Raw genomic sequence first — 21,770 nt, 5'->3', positions numbered from 1 at the left:
ACATACACAAATACATACACACATACAGTCACATACACATATATACACACATACAGTCACATACACACATACATACAGTCACATACACACACACATACAGTCACATACACACATACATACACACATTCATACACAAATACACACATACATACACACATACAGTCACATACACAAATACATACACACATATAGTCCCATACACAAATACATACACACATACAGTCACATACACAAATACATATACACAAATACACACACACACATAGTCACATACACACAGCATTATAAAATAGCTTCTTTTTTTCATATCAAATATACAAAAGAAAAACATTTACAATAAAAGACATTATATAAGTGCTTAATTATAATCATGTATAGAAAGAAAGGACAGAAGAAAAAGAGGATAGGAAAGACAGGAAAAAGAGACAGAAGTATGCTAACTGATACTAGGGCTGTCAGAGTTCAGGTGAATATATGAGGGGAAGGACAGATCTGAACAGGTTTGAGTGCCTTTCACTTGTTAGAGTATTTAATTGAGAGAATGTATTGTTGGAAATTATTATAGAATGCAGTAAAGCATAGCTTTTTAACTGAGTATTTACAACAATGAATGTGAAATTTTGACAGTAAAATTAAAAGATTTATCAGGTATAGAGATTCACTTTTGAGCAAACTACTTTCAAACAGGCCAAACAATCCATTCGTCCAAACAACAGAAAATGTCTTTCAATGTTATTATGACGGGACGTTATCTAATATCCTCTAATGACCTCCAGAAGGTCACATGGACAGACCGTGGGACCTGAAGGGGAAGGATGTGAGGTTCAGTCAGCTGTCCAGACTCTGTATTCCCCACAGTAATGCCAGTTCTGAAAGGGGGTTCAGTCTGGTACTGAGAACAGAAGGGCATTAGACAGCAGCACTGTTTGGGCTTTACTGTCCTGTCAAATGAACCACTCTGGCCCCGCCCACGAATACACTCCTTCCAGAAAAGTCTTAAAGGATGCAAAGTCTGACACTCATCTGTACAGTATGTCATGAGTTCATGCCAGAGCCACATGAGTGAACAGAGCACATTAAGAGCACATTAGAAGAAAATGTGGACTGAAAATAAAATGAACATTTCTAACTTAAAAACATTCAATTTGAAATGAATATATGTAAAGTAATTAAATATGTAAAGTAAATAAATATATGTGCTTCAGTGCCCCTCTGTGTTTTCATGTAGGCTGCATCACAACATAGAAATGTTCAGAGCATTTTAGTGTCAACAACGGGAAGCCAATCACATTCTGATCACCTCATTGGAATTTGTACATTTGGTTGACAAGGTGGTATTTTGTAGTAATGTGACGTTCACGAATGAATCGAATCTTTTGAACGGGTCTTTGAAATGAACAATAGGAACCGAGTCTTTGTAAAGAGCTGTTCATATTTTTTTTTTCTTTTTAGGGAGGGAGTGTCCGATTGCCTGTCAATTTAGTGTCACTGGGGAGGGATTGGGCAAGAGGAGAATGTTCCAGCAGAAAAAAAGAGTGCACTGTGCATGTCTAATGGAAAGAAGTAAAAAAAAAAAACAACAGTTTGAAGCGTGAGGTGAGCATACTGGAGGAGGCGGAGCTGGAAGACTGGAGGAGGCGGAGAAAAGTTTGAGAATAAGTGAGTGAGCACCTGTGAGTAATGAGCCAAAGAAAAATGTTCTTTCATCAGAAAATGTTTTCTTTTCTTCTTCATTTTTATTCTACAGACTAGTCCACATAATGTACCGTGATGTTTTTGGTCCAGTTCCATCATTTGTCTAATGTCACCTCTCATGTCATGGATTTATTCCACACATTTGAACTAATGATTCTTTTTACGGTAAGATAATATTTACTGCCACGCCAATGAAACACCTTTAAAATGGAATGTCAATCATCACATGGAGCCTATTTAGTCATGAAAACACTGGTGTTTCAAAATAATGCAAAAAACACAACAGAGCCAGTCTGTAGAACGGCTCTTTTCAGTGAACGACTCCTGATTAAACGACTCCCTTCAAAGAACCAACAGTCCCATCACTAGTGTTTTGGAGTTCTTGTCCATCTGTGTCCATCCGTTTCCATCTGTGTCCATCTGTGTCCATCCGTGTCCATCTGTGTCCATCCGTTTCCATCTGTGTCCATCTGTGTCCATCCGTTTCCATCTGTGTCCATCCGTTTCCATCTGTGTCCATCCGTGTCCATCTGTGTTAATCCGTGTCCATCCGTGTCCATCTGTGTTAATCCGTGTCCATCTGTGTCCATCCGTGTCCATCCGTGTCCATCCGTTTCCATCTGTGTCCATCCGTGTCCATCCGTTTCCATCTGTGTCCATCTGTGTCCATCCGTTTCCATCCGTGTCCATCCGTGTCCATCCGTTTCCATCCGTGTCCATCTGTGTCCATCCGTTTCCATCTGTGTCCATCCGTGTCCATCCGTTTCCATCTGTGTCCATCTGTGTCCATCCGTTTCCATCTGTGTCCATCTGTGTCCATCCGTTTCCATCTGTGTCCATCCGTGTCCATCCGTTTCCATCCGTGTCCATCCGTGTCCATCCGTTTCCATCTGTGTCCATCTGTGTCCATCCGTTTCCATCCGTTTCCATCCGTGTCCATCTGTGTCCATCCGTTTCCATCTGTGTCCATCTGTGTCCATCCGTTTCCATCCGTGTCCATCCGTGTCCATCCGTGTCCAAATGTAAAGGACACTGTGCTTGGTTGGGGCGGTGGGACGGCTCGCTGTGGGCACCCAAAACGTCCCTTCTTTTCAGACCCAGAACTTGGCAGGTGTGCACCTGGACCTGTTGGAGTGGAAATCCTCTTCCTCTGGACTCATTTCCTCCCTTTCACTCGGGCTCATACTCGGCTCTTATTTTGAAACGCGTCCCCGGACCGGAAGCCCCCATCCCCGGTTGTTCGGTGTGACTTTCCGCCGTCGGTGTTGCGGTCGGAGCTCGGACGGACGGACCGGATCGTATTTACCGGGACTGGACCGTGTGGGACTCGCCCGTGTGTCTGTCGGTTCGGGGTTAGCCTGTCCGGGGCTACAGCAGGACGAACCCTGGAAGCAGCACCGGCCGAACGGCGGATCTCCACCCGCCATGGATGCTTCGTGAGCCGGGGCCGGTGTGAGGACATGTCCGGGGAGCCGCCGTCAGCCGGACCGGGCCGGGTGGTTCTGGTCAAGAAGATCATCATGAAGGACGGAGCTGGGGTGAGTTCTGCCGGCGCCATTTTATCCTCCGGTTCGGCTTTAATGACCCCCCCCCCCCCACGGCACCTGTTCCCAGGTACCGGGGGCTTAACGTCAGCTGGAGCCGCGGCCGTTTCACTGGAGGACGGGTTCGGTGGTTCGGTGAAACGGAGCCGGACCGGAGGGGCAGAGATGACGTCATAGCTGTTTGTGTTTTAAATGTGACAGATGAAGAAGAAGAAGAGTCCAAAATGGCCGAATGTGTTTAATGTGGCTTAGTGAAGGGGGGGGGGGGGGGTCTGGACGGATCCATTATCTGTTACATAACCTGAATCCACTGAGACAGACTCCATTTTAACAACCAGCATCAACACACACACACACACACACAGTTCTATGTTCATCTTTAACATCTTTAACTCTAAAAGATCCAAAACCATATTTTCTCACCCCTTCCAAATGGTTTTTCTTGTCTTTATCAGGTCATTTCTCTCCATGTATTCTACTATTTTCTTCTGTATTTTCCATTTTTCAGTTTAAATCCTGTCTTTTCTGTATTTAATTCATGGTTCGTGTAGATCACAGGTGTCAAACATGTGGCCCGGGGCCCAAATCCGGCCCGCTAAAGGGTCCAGTCTGTCCCTTGGGTTGAAGGTGTGAAATGTAAAAATGACACTAAGATATGAAACAATCCTTTTAGTTAAGTTTCTTCATCCGGACTAATTCAATCTCAAGTGGGTCAGACCAGTAAAATACGATCATAATAACCTATAAATACTCACAACTCCAAATTTCTCTCTTTGTAAATGTAAATATTTTCATGTATTTACATTAAAACACAGTATAATTTTACAAAAAATGTGAAAAACCTGAAATGTTTTAAGAGAAGTACAATTTTAACAATATTCTGTCTGTTATTAAATGTTGTGTGTATTTGTAGACCCGCTGTGATCTGTAAGTTATAATGAACATGTGGAAATGATAAACTGAAGCAGAATATGGTTAAAAGTACACTTATTTTTTCAGTTTGTTCATGTTATTCACATTGTTTGAAAGGATAGTTTGTAGATGCAAACATTTTCATAGTTTAATTAATTTTTTTTCACAATAAAACATGGAGGAACATTTTGGAGTTGCATTATTTATATATTATCATGTTATTATTTTACTGGCGCGGCCCATTTCAGATCAAATTTAGCTGAATGTGGCCCCTGAACAAAAATGAGTTTGATACCCCTGATGCAGAGGTTCATTAAAGCTCAGAGTAAAGTCAGAGGTTATTTTATCAAAACACAGAAAACTGAAGAAAAAGGGATGTTTTCAATCAAATCGATCATTAATTGAATATAAAACCTGTGTCTACAACCATATTTTGTTCATTTTTTTATTCATTTTATTTGTTTTTATTGCCAATTTAATTACAGGTATTTTTTTTTCCTCAATTTTGTTCAGTTTGTGGCTTATTTTGATGTTGCTAATTTTTTTTATTTTCAATTAATTTTGTTAATTTTAGAGCTGAAACGATTGATTGATTAGGTGTTTGAAGCAAATGCAAAAATTCCCCATTTGATTAATCGACTCAGATTGATTGAAGGGAAATATTCTATTGCAGTTTTCCTGAATTGAAGCTTCTTTGTGCGTCACAATAAGCGTCCATGTGAAACACAACAGTGGAACCAATGTTCAACAGCAGAGAAATGAAGGAAACAAAGCTTTGATTCAGGAGAATTGTGGTTGAATGATTTGGGGTTTTTTTTGATCACTTCGAGTCGATTAATCGTTTCAGCTCTGGTTAATTTTATTGATTACTTTGGCTGTTTTTGTTGATTTCATCACTTATTTACTCGATGTTGTTTATTTTGTACGTATTATCGTTCATTTTGGTTCATTATGTTATTTAGGATTTTGAAAATTTCTGTATTTCTTTTTGTTCATTTTATTTATTTGTTATAAACCAAATGTCCGCTGTCATTTATTATTCTACATGGGTTTTACTGATGAATCTGTGAATTAACTCTGAGCTTTAATAAACATCTACAAGATCAATAAATTAAATATTGGAAAATGGACATGCTTGGTTTACATTTATGTATACACATATATATAGTAAAGAAATAAACCAAATGAATAAAAGTAAACACAATTCTAAATAATGGGAAAAAGGAGCAAAAAAAGACTAAAATGAATTTAAAAAATTTAAATAAGCAACAAAATAAACACAGCCAAAGTCATCAATTACATGAACAAAAACAAATGAAATGAACAAAAATTAATTTAAAAGATTATAAAATACAAAGTAGCATGTAGAAAATCCACAGCAAAATGAACAAAAGTAATCAATAAAATTAACAAAGTGAATTTAGAACATGAAAAAATCATAAACAACAACAAAATAAGCCACAAACTGAACAAAATTGAAGAAGAAAAAATAATAAAATATGCAACAAAAAACAAATATAATGACTAAAAATGAACAAAATATGGTTGTAGACACTGGTTTTGTATTCAGTTAATGATCGATTTGACCGTTATAGTATCTTTTTCTTCAGTTTTCTGTGTGTTAATAAAATAACCTTTGAATGAACTCTGAGCTTTAATGAACATCTGCACAATCAATAAATTAAATAAAGGAAATACAGGATTTAAACTGAAAAAAAATGGCAGAATGTAGAGGATGGTGTAACAGTGTCTGATAAATGAATTTTTTAAAAGTCATTTTATTAATTTTATTGATTACTTTGGCTGTTTTTTGTTCATTTTGCAATGGATTTTCTCCATGCTTTTTTGTATTTTATAATTTTATAATTAATTTTTGTTCATTTTATTGGTTTTTGTTCATGTAATAGATGACTTTGACTGAGTTTGTTTATTTTGTTGCGTATTAAAAAAAATTATTTCATTTTAATCTTTTTTTTGCTCATTTTTCAAATTATTTAGAATTGTGTTTATTTTTTATTCATTTGGTTTATTTCGTTACTGTGTGTGTGTGTGTATATATATACACACACACAAACACACACGTATATATGTATGTACAGTTCAGGCCAAAAGTTTGGACACACCTTCTCATTCTTCGCATTTTCTTTATTTTCATGACTATTTTCATTGTAGATTCTCACTGAAGGCATCAAAACTATGAATGAACACATGTGGAATTATGTACTTACCAAAAAAGTGTGAAATAACTGAAAACATCTCTTATATTCTAGTTTCTTCAAAGTATCCACCCTTAGCTCTGATGACTGCCTTGCACACTCTTGGCATTCTCTTGATGAGCTTCCAGAGGTAGTCACCTGAAATGGTTTCCACTTCATAGCTGTGCCTTGTCAGGGTTACTTAGTGGAATTTCTTGCCTTATTGATGGGGTTGGGACCATCAGTTGTGTTGTGCAGAAGTCAGGTTGATGCACAGCTGACAGCCCTATTGGACAACTGTTAGAATGCATATTATGGCGAGGACCAATCAGCTAAGTAAAGACAAACGAGTGGCCATCATTACTTTAAGAAATGAAGGTCAGTCAGTCTAGAACATTTCAAAAACTTTGAATGTGTCCCCAAGTGCAGTCGCAAAAACCATCAAGCGCTCCAACGAAACTGGCTCACATGAGGACCGCCCCAGGAAAGGAAGACCAAGAGTCACCTCTGATGCTGAAGATAAGTTCATCTGAGTCACCAGCCTCAGAAATCGCAAATTAACAGCAGCTCAGATTAGAGACCAGATGAATACCACACAGAGCTCTAGCAGCAGACACATCTCTACAACAACTGTTAAGAGGAGACTGCGTGAATCAGGCCTTCATGGTCAAACAGCTGCTAGGAAACCACTGCTCAGGAGAGGCAACAAACAGAAGAGATTTATTTGGGCCAAGAAACCCAAGGAATGGACATTAGATAGTGGAAATCTGTGCTTTGGTCTGATGAGTCCAAATTTCAGATCTTTGGATCCAACCGCCGTGTCTTTGTGCGACGCAGAAAAGGTGAACGGATGGATGCTACATGCCTGGTTCCCACCGTGAAGCATGGAGGGGGAGGTGTGATGGTGTGGGGGTGCTTTGCTGGTGACGCTGTTGGGGATTTATTCAAGATTGAAGGCAACCTGAATCAGCATGGCTACCACAGCATCCTGAAGTGACATGCCATTCCATCCGGTCTGCGTTTAGTTGGACCATCATTTATGTTTCAACAGGACAATGACCCCAAACACACCTCCAGGCTGTGTGAGGGATATCTGACCAAGAAGGAGAGTGATGGAGTGCTGCGCCAGATGACCTGGCCTCCACAGTCACCGGACCTGAACCCAATTGAGATGGTTTGGGGTGAGCTGGACCACAGAGTGAAGGCAAAAGGACCAACAAGTGCTAAGCATCTGTGGGAACTTCTTCAAGACTGTTAGGAAACCATTTCAGGTGACTACCTCTGGAAGCTCATCAAGAGAATGCCAAGAGTGTGCAAAGCAGTCATCAGAGCTAAGGGTGGATACTTTGAAGAAACTAGAATATAAGAGATGTTTTCAGTTATTTCACACTTTTTTGTTAAGTACATAATTCCACATGTGTTCATTCATAGTTTTGATGCCTTCAGTGAGAATCTACAATGAAAATAGTCATGAAAATAAAGAAAATGTGAAGAATGAGAAGGTGTGTCCAAACTTTTGGCCTGTACTGTATAAATAAATAAACAAACATATATATATATATATATATATATAATATATATATATATATATATATATATATATATATATATATATACAGGGTGGGGAAGCCAAATGTACACTGAACATATAGTTGTTTTTTCTCAGCAGACACTACGTCAGTTGTTTTGAACCCAAACATATACTGATGTCATAATCATACCTAACACTATTATCCATACCTTTTCAGAGACTTTTGCCCATATGAGTAATCAGGAAAGCAAACGTCAAAGAGTGTGTGATTTGCTGAATGCACTCGTCACACCAAAGGAGATTTCCAAAATAGTTGGAGTGTCCATAAAGACTGTTTATAATGGAAAGAAGAGAATGACTATGAGCAAAACTATTACCAGAAAGTCTGGAAGTGGAGGAAGCAACAAAAAACGTACCAAAGCTTTTATTAAAGCTCTCAAATCCAAAATCCTAAAGGATCCAACCAAATCCATCCAGATACCAGGTACTGCCATGGCTTAAAGCAAACTACCCAGATGGAAATTATGTATGGACACAGGATGGTGCTCCAGCCCACACAGCTAGAAAAATACAAGATTTGTGCAAATCCAACTTTAGCAATTTTTGGGAATCATGTTTATGTCCACCTTCTAGCCCAGATCTAAACCCTCTGGATTCTGCTATTTGGGGCGTTTTAGAACATGCTACCAATAGAACATCACACAGCAATGTCGACTTTCTTAAAGATACTATTAAAGAAGAATGGGAGAAGTTGTCACCCGAATATTTGAGGAACACTTGCGCAAGTTTCAGGAAGCGTGTGAAGGCAGTTATTGAGAAAGAAGGAGGACACACAGAATAAAAACATTTTCTATTATGGACATTTTCTTGTGGCAAATAAATTCTCATGACTTTCAATAAACTAATTGGTCATACACTGTCTTTCAATCCCTGCCTCAAAATATTGTACATTTTGCTTCCCCACCCTGTATATATATAAATATATATATACATATGTATGTATATGTATATATATATATATTAATGTAAACCACGCATGTCCATTTTCCGATATTTAATTTATTGATCGTGTAGATGTTCATTAAAGCTCAGAGTAAATTCACAGATTCACCAGTAAAACCCATGTAGAATAATAAATGACAACGGACATTTGGTTTTAACAAATAAATAAAATGAACAAAAACAAATACAAAAATTTACAAAATCCTAAATAACATAATGAACTAAAATGAACGATAATACATACAAAATAAAACAACATGGAATAAGTAAGTAATGAAATCAACAAAAACAGCCAAAGTAATCAATAAAATTAACAAAATGAATTGAAAATAAAAAAAAAACAAAAAAACAACAACAACAGAATAAGCCACAAACTGAACAAAATTGAAGTAAACATAATAAAATAGGCAACAAAAAACAAATATAATGAATAAAAATGAACAAAATATGGTTGTCGACACTGGTGTTATGTTCAGTTTTCTTCAGTTTTCTGTGTTTTAATAAAATAACCTTTGAATGAACTCTGAGCTTTAATGAACATCCGCACGATCAATAAATTAAATATAGGAAATACAGGATTTAAACTGACAAAACGTCAGAATGTAGAGGATGGTGTAACAGTGTCTGATGAATGAACTTTGGGTTAAATGTAGATGATGGTGTCGTTGGAACACATTCACAGCTGTGGACGTTTGAGGCTTTAATCTGTCGTGTTTCCTTCGGTGTCGGCTGTCAAAGTGTATCCCTCTGTTCTCAGGTGTCACAGACGTGCATTGTGGGTAATGGAGGTGTTTTGCTAATGCGACTCTGGTTATGAGGACGTCGTCTGGGTTTCAATGTGTGTCAGAAGAACGAGTAAAGATAGAAATGAGTTCAGGTCTGAATCTGTGTCAGTGGATCATCCAGGCGCTGGAACGGGACCCGTCTATTTCCTGGACGCTCATCTGTGACTCACACTCCTCTAATAAACCAGCATATGTTCCACAGCGGCTTCAGCCTTCAAACACACCCTGTTCTCATGTTGTAAAATGCACTAAATCAGTTTGAATGTTGGGAACAGTGACCTCTAAACACATTTGTGTGTTTTATTTTCCTTCTGATTATTTTGATTGGATTAATCCAGTGTTTTTCAACCTTGGGGTCGGGACCCCACGTGGGGTCGCCTGGAATTCAAATGGGACCGCCTGAAATTTCTAGTAATTGATTTAAAAAAAAGACAAAAAAAAACCCATTTACTAAAGTGGCAAGGTTTCACTGTAAAAGGATCGACGTTATTCCAGTGCAAACCTTGGTGCTGCTGATGGATCCAGACCCCAGGTGAACCTCTAAATAAGACCCTCTGTCCTCCTCATTTACAGTTTAACCCTTTGAACACTGGTTTCACATGTTTGTGCTGCAACATTTGATCAGTTTTGAGAAAGAACAGACTGTACCACACAACTGAAAAAGGAGACTGGGAACAGTTAATGCTGTGTTTTTTAACCTTAGGGTCTGGACCCAACGTAGGATCGCCTGGAATTCAAATGGGATCGCCTGAGATTTATAGTCATTGATAAAACAAATTTAAAAAATTAAAACTTACTAATAAAAATTTACATTATATAACCTAAATGTGTAAAATTAACATTTATTTGCAGCATAGTATAGCAAACTATTACGTGATCAAAAACAAATTAATTTTAGCAAATTAAAATGTCTCTGTTTTGAATGTCTGGGGTTGCCAGAAATTGTGATGTTAAAATGGAGTCAGGAGTAAAAAAAGGATGGAAACCACTGGGTTAATCAATCGCCTACAGCCCATAATATGCACAGAGGAGTACCAGCGTCACAATGGTTTTATACAGTTTGTTTTTAACTTACAAAAAACAAACAAACATGTATTTCATCAACTTGAGCCATAAACAAAAATACCAAATACTCAATAACTGATGTATTTTAACTCTTTAAATGACAGGTTTGTTATTGGACACAAAAAAAACCTGAAACATTTCATTATCTTACACAGATGTAGTTTCATCCTGTCATCTGTCAGTGATTCACTCCAACTCTGGGTCATATTCTCATTATTTTTGGGCAAATGTTAAATGTGTCAGTGTGTATTTTTGCTCACTTGGTCGAAGGATGTTAGTATAGGAATTTAACAGTTTATTATGGGATGGATGTAGTGGATGGATCAGAATTTAAACAAATCAGACACAAATGAACAACTGTTGAATTCAGATAATCTGATCTTTAAGAACAGGAAGTGTGTTTAATATACTCACCTGGACAGCAGAGGGTTAAAGTGTGTTTAATATACTCACCTGGACACCAGAGGGTTAAAGTGTGTTTAATATACTCACCTGGACACCGGAGGGTTAAAGTGTGTTTAATATACTCACCTGGACACCAGAGGGTTAAAGTGTGTTTAATATACTCACCTGGACAGCAGAGGGTTAAAGTGTGTTTAATATACTCACCTGGACACCGGAGGGTTAAAGTGTGTTTAATATACTCACCTGGACAATGGAGGGTTAAAGTGTGTTTAATATACTCACCTGGACAGCAGAGGGTTAAAGTGTGTTTAATATACTCACCTGGACACCAGAGGGTTAAAGTGTGTTTAATATACTCACCTGGACAGCAGAGGGTTAAAGTGTGTTTAATATACTCACCTGGACACCGGAGGGTTAAAGTGTGTTTAATATACTCACCTGGACAATGGAGGGTTAAAGTGTGTTTAATATACTCACCTGGACAGCAGAGGGTTAAAGTGTGTTTATAATACTCACCTGGACAGCAGAGGGTTAAAGTGTGTTTATAATACTCACCTGGACACCGGAGGGTTAAAGTGTGTTTAATATACTCACCTGGACAATGGAGGGTTAAAGTGTGTTTAATATACTCACCTGGACAGCAGAGGGTTAAAGTGTGTTTAATATACTCACCTGGACAGCAGAGGGTTAAAGTGTGTTTAATATACTCACCTGGACAGCAGAGGGTTAAAGTGTGTTTAATATACTCACCTGGACACCGGAGGGTTAAAGTGTGTTTAATATACTCACCTGGACAGCAGAGGGTTAAAGTGTGTTTAATATACTCACCTGGACACCAGAGGGTTAAAGTGTGTTTAATATACTCACCTGGACACCGGAGGGTTAATAAGTTTTCAATGATTATCAGAGACTTGAAACCAATGAAAGTGACCAAAAGGTTCAGTTACAGAGTTAAAATTAATATTAAATATAGATGAATTCCACAGTCAGTGATTCTGTCCGTACACATGCACTCATTATTTCATTTGCTATTTCATTACATTCATTATTATTACGTCTAAAGGCAGGTTTTTCATCCTGAGGAAGCTGAACAGTTATTTGTGTTTCAGAACATTTGATAGAAGGTGAAACGGGGTTTTACGATGATCAGGTCAATAATTAAACCAGTTCAGTTTGACTCTTGTTCCAGATGTTTTACTCTTTGATGTGTCGCATCCTGATGGCGTTGTTGTTGTTCCTGTCGTTCACAGCTGCAGCAGGGCGTGGGGCGGCCCAGCGTCTACCACGCAGTGGTCGTCATCTTCCTGGAGTTCTTTGCTTGGGGTCTGCTGACCACGCCCATGCTCACGGTCAGTACTGCAGACAGGCCGGTGTTCAGGCTTTAGACGACACTGGTGTCCAGGCTTTAGACTGCACCGGTGTTCAAGGTTTAGACTGCACTGGTGTTCAGGCTTTAGACTGCACCGATGTTCAGGCTTTAGACGACACCAGCGTTCAGGCTTTAGATGACACCAGTGTCCAGGGTTTAGACAACACCAGTGTCCAGGGTTCGGATGGCACCGATGTCCAGTGTTTGAATGGCACCGGTGTCCAGGGTTTAGAGTGCACCGGTGTCCAGGCTTTAAATGGCACCGTTGTCCAGGGTTTGGACGGCACCAGTGTCCAGAGTTTAGACTGCACCAGTGTCCAGGCTTTAGATGGCACCAGTGTTCAGGGTTTAGACTGCAATGGTTTCCAGGGTTTAGACCGCACCGTTGTCCAGGGTTTGGACTGCACTGGTGTCCAGGGCTTAGACTGCACCGGTGTCCAGGCTTTAGATGGCACTGGTGTCCAGGGTTTAGACCACACCCAGTGTCCAGGCTTTAGACCACACCCAGTGTCCAGGCTTTAGACTGCACTGGTGTCCAGGCTTTAGACCGCACCGGTGCAGTCACAGTAACATGGCTGTCTTTTGTCTTTTCAGGTTTTACATGAAACGTTTCCTCAGCACACGTTCCTGATGAACGGCCTCATCCAGGGAGTCAAGGTACCGTCGTCTGTCACATGACCCTCTGCTGTCACTGGTCGGTCCAGTTCTGGTTCTGGTCCCTGAACCTCGGTTTGAACCAGCCGACGCGTTCACATCAGAAACAAACTGGTTCAGCACCGGAACATTTGATTCAGTTGGTTCTTCCTGGTAAATGGTGACATCATCGGTAGGCGTGTCATATTCTAGGTTCCTCCCACTTTGGTTTCATTTAAACTGGTGCGAACATCAGCCGGTTCACTAAAAGCACCAAGGTTCACCAGAAGCAGAACTGTGTCTGTCTGTACTCTGTACACTTTAATGATCAGTGAATTAAATATCGAAAATACAGGACCGTCCAAAAGGCCGTTTGTCAGTTGGTGACAGTAGATATTAAGCCCCGCCCCCTTTGGCACATCACAGTCAGTGGGACATAAATAATGTTTGATCCATTTGTTTTTCTCAAACTGGTCAGAGCCTTATAAAGAGAGTTACAACACGCTTTGATGGCGCCACTCTGGTGACCACATGGTTCATGTACGTCTGAACAGTTCCAAACAAACTAAACTGACTTTTTTACGGTGGAAACTGAAAGGTGGGTGTTAAATTGGATAGGCTATTTCCATGAGTGGTGCTAACTTTACCAGTTCATTCATTCTGTCATTGGACTGGACTGGTACGGAGATAGACAACAGACCATTTGAGTTTTCCTATTGGAGGACGGTGGTCCAATCAGAAAACAGTGTTTATCTGTGAACACTGTGTGTCTGCCAAGCTCTGCTCTGATCACACACACAATAAGGCACTAACCACAGGATAGCATACAGGCTAACTTATAAGTTAGCATTAGCACACACACAATAAGGCATTAACCACAGGATAGCATACAGGCTAACTTAGCATGTTAGCGTTAGCACACAAACAATAAAACATTTACCACAGGATAGCATACAGGCTAACTTATAATGTTAGCATTAGCACACACACAATAAGGCATTAACCACAGGATAGCATACAGGCTAACTTATAATGTTAGCATTAGCACACACACAATAAGGCATTAACCACAGGATAGCATACAGGCTAACTTAGCATGTTAGCGTTAGCACACAAACAATAAAGCATTTACCACAGGATAGCATACAGGCTAACTTATAATGTTAGCATTAGCACACACACAATAAGGCATTAACCACAGGATAGCATACAGGCTAACTTATAATGTTAGCATTAGCACACACACAATAAGGCATTAACCACAGGATAGCATACAGGCTAACTTAGCATGTTAGCGTTAGCACACAAACAATAAAGCATTTACCACAGGATAGCATACAGGCTAACTTAGCATGTTAGCGTTAGCACACACAAAATAAGGAATTAACCACAGGATAGCATACAGGCTAACTTAGCATGTTAGCATTAGCACACACACAATAAGGAATTAACCACAGGATAGCATACAGGCTAACTTAGCATGCTAGTGTTAGCACACAAACAATAAAGCATTTACCACAGGATAGCATACAGGCAAACTTAGCATGTTAGCGTTAGCACACACACAATAAGGCATTTACCACAGGATAGCATACAGGCTAACTTAGCATGTTAGCATTAGCACACACACAATAAGGTATTAAGCACAGGATAGCATACAGGCTAACTTAGCATGTTAGCGTTAGCACACACACAATAAGGCATTTACCACAGGATAGCATACAGGCTAACTTAGCATGTTAGCGTTAGCACACACACAATAAGGCATTTACCACAGGATAGCATGCAGGGTAACTTAGCATGTTAGCATTAGCACGGTCCATAAACTCATTCAAAACTCAACATTATCAAACTCAAACTGAACAGAATTCTTCTAAGATGAGTGGGATCTTCCAAACGCAGCGACAGAAATTTGTCTTCTTTAACTCATGAATAAGAACTGGAATGAACTTTTATTGATCAGAGCTCAGCTCGACTAACTGTCCTAATGATCACATGACCTCAGCTGACAAACTGAAGCCAACACCAGCAGGTTCAACAGAACAACTCCAATCCAACGCACAGAACCACATTTGGACTAACGGTCCCTTACCTTAGAACCTCCATCACTGTAGTTCTAGTGGTTCCATGTGAACCTCCATCATTGTAGTTCTAGTGGTTCTATGAACAGCTGGACCAGTCCAACTGTGGAACTACAGGACTACAGCTGAAAATCTAACAGAACAGTTGGATCAGATGTAAATGGATCCAAACACAAACACAGACCAAATAAAACAGAATTTACAACAGAAATGTCACTAATACAGGAAATACACTGGACCAGTGCAAAGATGACCATATCTGATCACCTTAGAGCTGGAGTTGGTAGATCAGCACAAATACGAATGAATTGGTTCAGATGGTGGAGCACTGAATGGAGGAACTATTGACCCCGCCTCCAGAACCAGGAAGGACGTCCATATTTGGTCTGACATTTTTTACAGTGGGAGTCTACGGAAGTGTCGCAACTGATATTTATCAAAGGTTCTGAAACTGTGACGTTGTCAACTCTTGTAGTTGGACATTCTTGAGAGGGGGGTGGGGTTTATGTCTGTCGACCTCATTCCTCTGAGGTTGCTGGTGAAGGGGGCGGGGTTTATGTCTGTGCATCTGTTCATAATGTATTAGTGTTAAACTGGTGAACTATTTCACCAGTAGTTCTGTCATGTCTTTAAACTGTGTCTGGTTCTGTTCATGAGTGCCTCTGACCCGGTTCTGTTGGTTCTGTTCCTTCAGGGGCTGCTGTCCTTCATGTCGGCTCCTCTGATTGGTGCGTTGTCTGATGTGTGGGGGCGGCGCTCCTTCCTGTTGGTCACCGTCTTCTTCACTTGCGCCCCCATCCCCCTGATGAGACTCAGCCCCTGGTACCGACCCGACCCATCACATGACACACACACAAACATACACGCACACACATCAGACCCTTAACCTTCAGTCAGTAAAAGGACACATAACCTTTAACCTTTACAGAGTCAATAAAAGGTCACATGACCTTTAACCTTTACAGAGTCTACATAAGGACACATGACCTTTAACCTTTACAGAGTCAATAAAAGGTCACATGACCTTTAACCTTTACAGAGTCTACATAAGGACACATGACCTTTAACCTTTACAGAGTCAATAAAAGGTCACATGACCTTTAACCTTTACAGAGTCTACATAAGGACACATGACCTTTAACCTTTACAGAGTCTACATAAGGACACATGACCTTTAACCTTTACAGAGTCAGTAAAAGAACATGTGACCTTCAACCTTTTCAGATTCTGGTCATTCTTGTGGGCGGGGCTGTGTGCTGAGCTCTGATTGGTGGAACCCTCCATGTTTACTCCCATGGTGCGTGTGAACTGGTCGGTTCCGTCGGTTCCGTCTCCTCTGGTGGTTTTCTGTCTGTGTCCATGTGAATAAACCTGGACCAAACCACGACAGATTTACAGAAAAGCATCCAAACGACAGGAAACGACGACTCTGATCCGAACAAACGGAACACAAACACAAACCACAGACCAACACCAGTTCATTTACCAGGAAATAAAGATAAAGGTCACATGACCCACATTAAACAGGTTTAAACACACAATGCACAACAGAGGAGTGTGGCTTCGCCCCCTCGCTGATGTCACGTCCTCTGTCCTCCAGGTGGTACTTCGCCATGATCTCCATGTCTGGAGCCTTCTCTGTCACCTTCTCCGTCATCTTCGCATACGTGGCCGATGTGACCGAGGAACGGGAGCGGAGCACCGCCTACGGCCTGGTGAGCCCCGCCCCCCATGCCCGTACAGTGATCCCTTGCCAATTCGCGCTTTAAGTTCCGCGGTTTTAGTTATTCGCGGATTTTTCAGAAATATTCACCAAAAAATAAAAAATCAAGAAAAAATCGCGGAAATTCCGCGAAAATCCACCCCACAGCAGATGAGAGGCCGCAGCTGCCAGAGAGAGAGAGAGAGAGAGAGAGAGAGAGAGAGAGAGAGAGAGAGAGAGAGAGAGAGAGAGAGAGAGAGAGAGAGAGAGAGAGAGAGAGAGAGAGAGAGAGAGAGAGAGAGAGAGAGAGAGAGAGAATGTAGAAATGTCAGTTCATGCATGTACGTGTGTTTGTGTGTGTTGATGCTTGAGACCAGAGAGAGAGAGAGAGAGAACTGATTCGTTTCTTGTGCGTATGAGAGGAAAACAGAGCTGGGAGTAGATGTGCGTGTGTTCGTGTGTACGTATACGATGGATAAGCGTCACGAATGAAGAGAGGAGAGAGTACGTATCAGCTGTTAGTACATATGCACGTGTGTGTTTTGTTTACTTTCTACATTCTTTTCTTTCAGATGTTTTACAGTACGTACATGTATCCAATCTATATATATGCATGTATACATGTACTAATCATTGTTTTCTTTTATATATATCTCATTTATTTCATAATTATTACATTTGCAGTACTTATATACTATTTCTAGATACATACATACATGTACCTAGGTCTAGGATAGGCTCGGGGGGCTCCGGCTCCAGTTCGCGGATTTTCGATTTTCGCGGGGGCGCCGGTCCCCATTAACCGCGAAAAATAAGGGATCACTGTATATGTACAGGCACCAGGACTAGGGCCTGGACCTGGACCAGGGTCAGAAACCAGGACCCAGACCAGGGTCAGAACCAGGACCTGGGTCTGTACCAGGGCTTAGGTCAGGACCAGGACCAGGGCTTGGATCAGGACCAAGGCCTGGACCTCAACCAGAGCCTGGACCTGGGCCCTGCAGGTGTGGTTCCTGGACTGTTCTAAGCTGCTGTTCTCTGTGGTCCTCAGGTGTCTGCCACCTTCGCTGCCAGCCTGGTGACCAGCCCGGCCATCGGGGCGTACCTGTCTGCGTGGTATGGGGACAACCTGGTGGTCCTGGTGGCCACGCTCATCGCCCTGGCAGACATCTGCTTCATCCTGCTGGCGGTGCCCGAGTCGCTGCCAGATAAGATGAGGCTGAACACCTGGGGGGCACCGTTCACCTGGGAGCAGGCCGACCCCTTCGCTGTGAGTGACCTTTGACCTTTACCCAGAGAATGCTTCAGTGACCTTTGACCTTTACCCAGACAATGCTACAGTGACCTTTAACATTTACCCAGACAACACTTCAGTGACCTTTGACCTTTACCCAGACAATGCTTCAGTGACCTTTGACCTGTGTCCAGTAGTTCAGTCCTTTAATTGAAGTATTTGTCACGTCTAGATTTAAAGTCACTGTTGGACATTTTCTACAAACAGTTGATCTGAAATATTCACTGACGTCGACACAAAAATCAGTTGAATGAGTTCTGAACGGGTTCTGTGCATCATTTGGACCTTTTTAACGGGTTCTGTGCATCATTTGTACCTTTATGAGTGTGTTCCACATCAGTTCAAGCCCAATATTCAGCAAAGTTCACACTAAATCAAAGTAACAATAAACCACAAAACAAGGACAGTCAGTTTAAAAGGTCCAAGTGATGCACAGAACCCATTTAAAGAGTGGAACTATATCATGTAAACATAGAGATCTGATCCGAGGACGGGTTCTATGGATGAACCTGAACCGGACCTGACCCAGGTCTCTCTGTCTCTGTCCTCCAGTCTCTGAGGAAGGTGGGTCAGGACTCCACGGTCCTGCTCATCTGTATCACTGTGTTCCTGTCCTACCTGCCCGAGGCCGGACAGTACTCCAGCTTCTTCCTCTACCTGAGACAGGTAAGGCCACCGCTCTGGGTCTGACCCTGGTCTGGGTCTGACCCTGGTCTGGGTCTGGGTCTAGGTCTAGGTCTGGGTTTGGGTGTGACCCCAGTCTGGGTCTGGGTCTGACCTTGGTCTGGGTTTGGGTGTGACCCCAGTCTGGGTCTGGGTCTGACCTTGGTCTGGGTTTGGGTGTGACCCCAGTCTGGGTCTGGGTCTGACCCTGGTCTGAGTCTGTGTCCTTATCTCCTCGTCTCCTTTCCTTTAACCGTCTCTGTCTCCTCAGGTCATCAATTTCTCCTCGACAACCATCGCTGTTTTCATCGGTGTCGTTGGAATCCTGTCCATCGTAGCTCAGGTAAAACCAACCTGAACCAGAACCAGAACCTGCTCTGAATGGCAGTAACGTATTGAAACTATGTGGTTCTGTGGGCCTGGTATGTGGTTCTGTGGGTCCAGTATGCGGTTCTGTGGGTCTGGTGGGTATAAAGTCCAGATGGATCCAGTTCAGTTCAGATTCAGTCTCAGTTCTTCATGAAACTGGATCTTAAACCACAGACCGACCCAAGTAAATGGTCCTGTTTGGTCCAATAGACCTGTGACCCCGTCCTGTTTATAGACCAGAACCACAGGTCACATGACCACTGGGCTGATGTTCTGCTCTGACATCGTCCTTGTGGTTTTGTTCTTGGTTAAAGTGACTGGACAGTAAATAGACAGAACCGATCCCAGACCCGTGTGCTAACGCCCCCTTGTGTCTTGTCAGACGCTGTTCCTGACGCTGCTCATGAGAACTCTGGGAAATAAGAACACGGTCCTGCTGGGTCTGGGCTTCCAGATCCTCCAGCTGGCCTGGTACGGCTTCGGATCTGAGCCCTGGTGAGGACCCGCCCCCCTCAGGTTCTTGCGTTCTAACCGCCGTTCTGCGTTCTGATTGGCTGACAGCCCGCTCTGTGTTTTCAGGATGATGTGGGCGGCCGGCGCCGTGGCGGCCATGTCGTCCATCACCTTCCCAGCAGTCTCTGCTCTGGTGTCGCAGTCGGCCGATCCTGACAAACAGGGTGAGTCCAACCACGCCCCCTTAGCTCCACCCCCTTCCCCCATGAGTAAACACAGCAGCGCATGGGCATGACCTCTGACCTCTGTCCTCAGGTGTGGTCCAGGGGATGATCACGGGGATCCGCGGTCTCTGTAATGGTCTGGGTCCGGCGCTCTACGGCTTCGTCTTCTTCCTGTTCAACGTGGAACTCAACACCATGGACCCGATCCAGGACCAGTACAGCATCGACCCGCTGCCCCTGCACGGGCCCACTGAGGTACGGAACCGGAACGCCTCAGACCTGGGTCCAATCTGGATCAGATCTGGGTCTGACCCAGGTCCAGTCCTGGTTCAATCCAGGTCGGACCTGGATCTAACCCCGGTCAGATCCAGGTCCACCATGGACCCGGCTCAGTGTTCAGACCCGCTGTAGGCGAACCATGTGTAAACCCTGTGGTGACCTTTGACCTTTGTGTCCCTGTCGTAGCGGGCGCTCATCCCAGGCCCGCCCTTCCTGTTGGGGGCGTGTACCGTGGTCGTGGCCTTCCTCGTCGCTCTCTTCATTCCAGAGAAACCCTCCTCCTCCTCTTCCTCCGCCTCTCAGCTGTCGCTCAGCGACAAGCCCCGCCCAGACAGTAAGGAGTCTCTGTCCTCATTGGCTGGCATTCACATCAACACGCCACTCCCAGGCAGCGATGAGGAGACCCCGCCCACTGCCAGCGACGAGGACTTTGAGCCGCTGCTGCAGGACAGCATCGTGTGATTGATAGGTGGACAGGCCGCTGAGGGAGGGGCCAGTGTTACCTTTATGACAAAGAACCAGTTGGATGTTTTCATTTTGCCAAGGGGGCGGGACTAACTGTTCTTCGATTGCTAGAAGGCTGTGATTGACAGTGACGAGCACCAGTCACATCATCCCTTTGCTTCACAGCTGAGAGGCGTCTCCCACTTCAACCAATCAGGATGCTTCTTTAAAGAATGGGCGGAGCAAAGAGATTGATAAGTGGGTGGGTTGATGAGAGGGGGCGTGGCCAGTACTGGGGAAAACCCACAAAAAAAATCACTTGAAGAGAAAAAGAATATTTTTGAGGATCGATCTGAAGGATTCTGGTTTAAATGGTGGATTGTTTTTTTCTTGTGAAGGCATTTGGACCTTCACTGGTTTTTAATGCAGTGTTTTTATTTGGATTCATGGTTGTACAGACACTCATACTGTGCGTTTCGTCAGTTGACGTCGGTGTTTCCTGTGTTTTTCTGGTGTTTTTATTCGTCACCGAGTCGACGGATTCTGAATGTGATGAAACGACGCTGGTTCTTCCTTTTTTTTTTTTCTTTTCCCTCATGTTCTCTACCTCGAATCAGCCTCAGTTTCAACCTGGAGTCTCACAGTTTTTATTTGATATCAGTCACTTTATCGGAGCTGGAGGTGGTAAAAACACGTCAGGAGTCCGAAACAGAAGCCGATCCGATCCAGTTCCAAAACATCTACGTTTCCGTCACGTGTCGGTGAAAGAACAACAGCGTTTCTGACCCAACTTTAGGAAAACCACACCAACAGATCTGTAAACTAGAACAACTGGGAAACTGACCCAGACGACAAAACAAAATAATTATAAAAGTAAGATTAATATATTGACTACAATAAATGTCCCACCATCATATGGATGAATTTAAAGGCTGGCGTTAAACTAAGATCTACAGTCGAACATTCACAACGACCGGAACTGTAAAATGTTCGTCAGAAAACACATTTGTCGTGAAGAAAATTAACCCTGAAGATAACTGAACGTACATCTGGATAATTCTAGTTCTGTTTTGATGATTAACTATGACCATGTAAAACTGACATAATGATAATTATGTTTGTTTT

General features: G+C 42.3%; 1 protein-coding gene across 1 annotated transcript; it reads left to right on the top strand.

The window, feature by feature from the left end:
• The first annotated feature begins 2,933 nt into the window (after window positions 1-2,933).
• Window positions 2,934-21,441, top strand: LOC115415811 (hippocampus abundant transcript 1 protein-like). Its single transcript, XM_030129449.1, has 12 exons — window positions 2,934-3,233; window positions 12,385-12,483; window positions 13,098-13,160; window positions 15,912-16,039; window positions 16,818-16,932; window positions 17,971-18,189; window positions 18,766-18,879; window positions 19,148-19,219; window positions 19,628-19,740; window positions 19,825-19,922; window positions 20,014-20,177; window positions 20,388-21,441. Exons 1-12 carry the CDS (start codon window positions 3,156-3,158, stop codon window positions 20,661-20,663), a joined length of 1,539 nt encoding a protein of 512 aa, XP_029985309.1. The 5' UTR covers window positions 2,934-3,155; the 3' UTR covers window positions 20,664-21,441.
• Window positions 21,442-21,770: the final 329 nt, after the last annotated feature.

Source organism: Sphaeramia orbicularis, unplaced genomic scaffold (assembly GCF_902148855.1).
Source record: "Sphaeramia orbicularis unplaced genomic scaffold, fSphaOr1.1, whole genome shotgun sequence".
Taxonomy (NCBI): domain Eukaryota; kingdom Metazoa; phylum Chordata; class Actinopteri; order Kurtiformes; family Apogonidae; genus Sphaeramia; species Sphaeramia orbicularis.
This window is presented reverse-complemented; position numbering and strand designations above follow the sequence as displayed.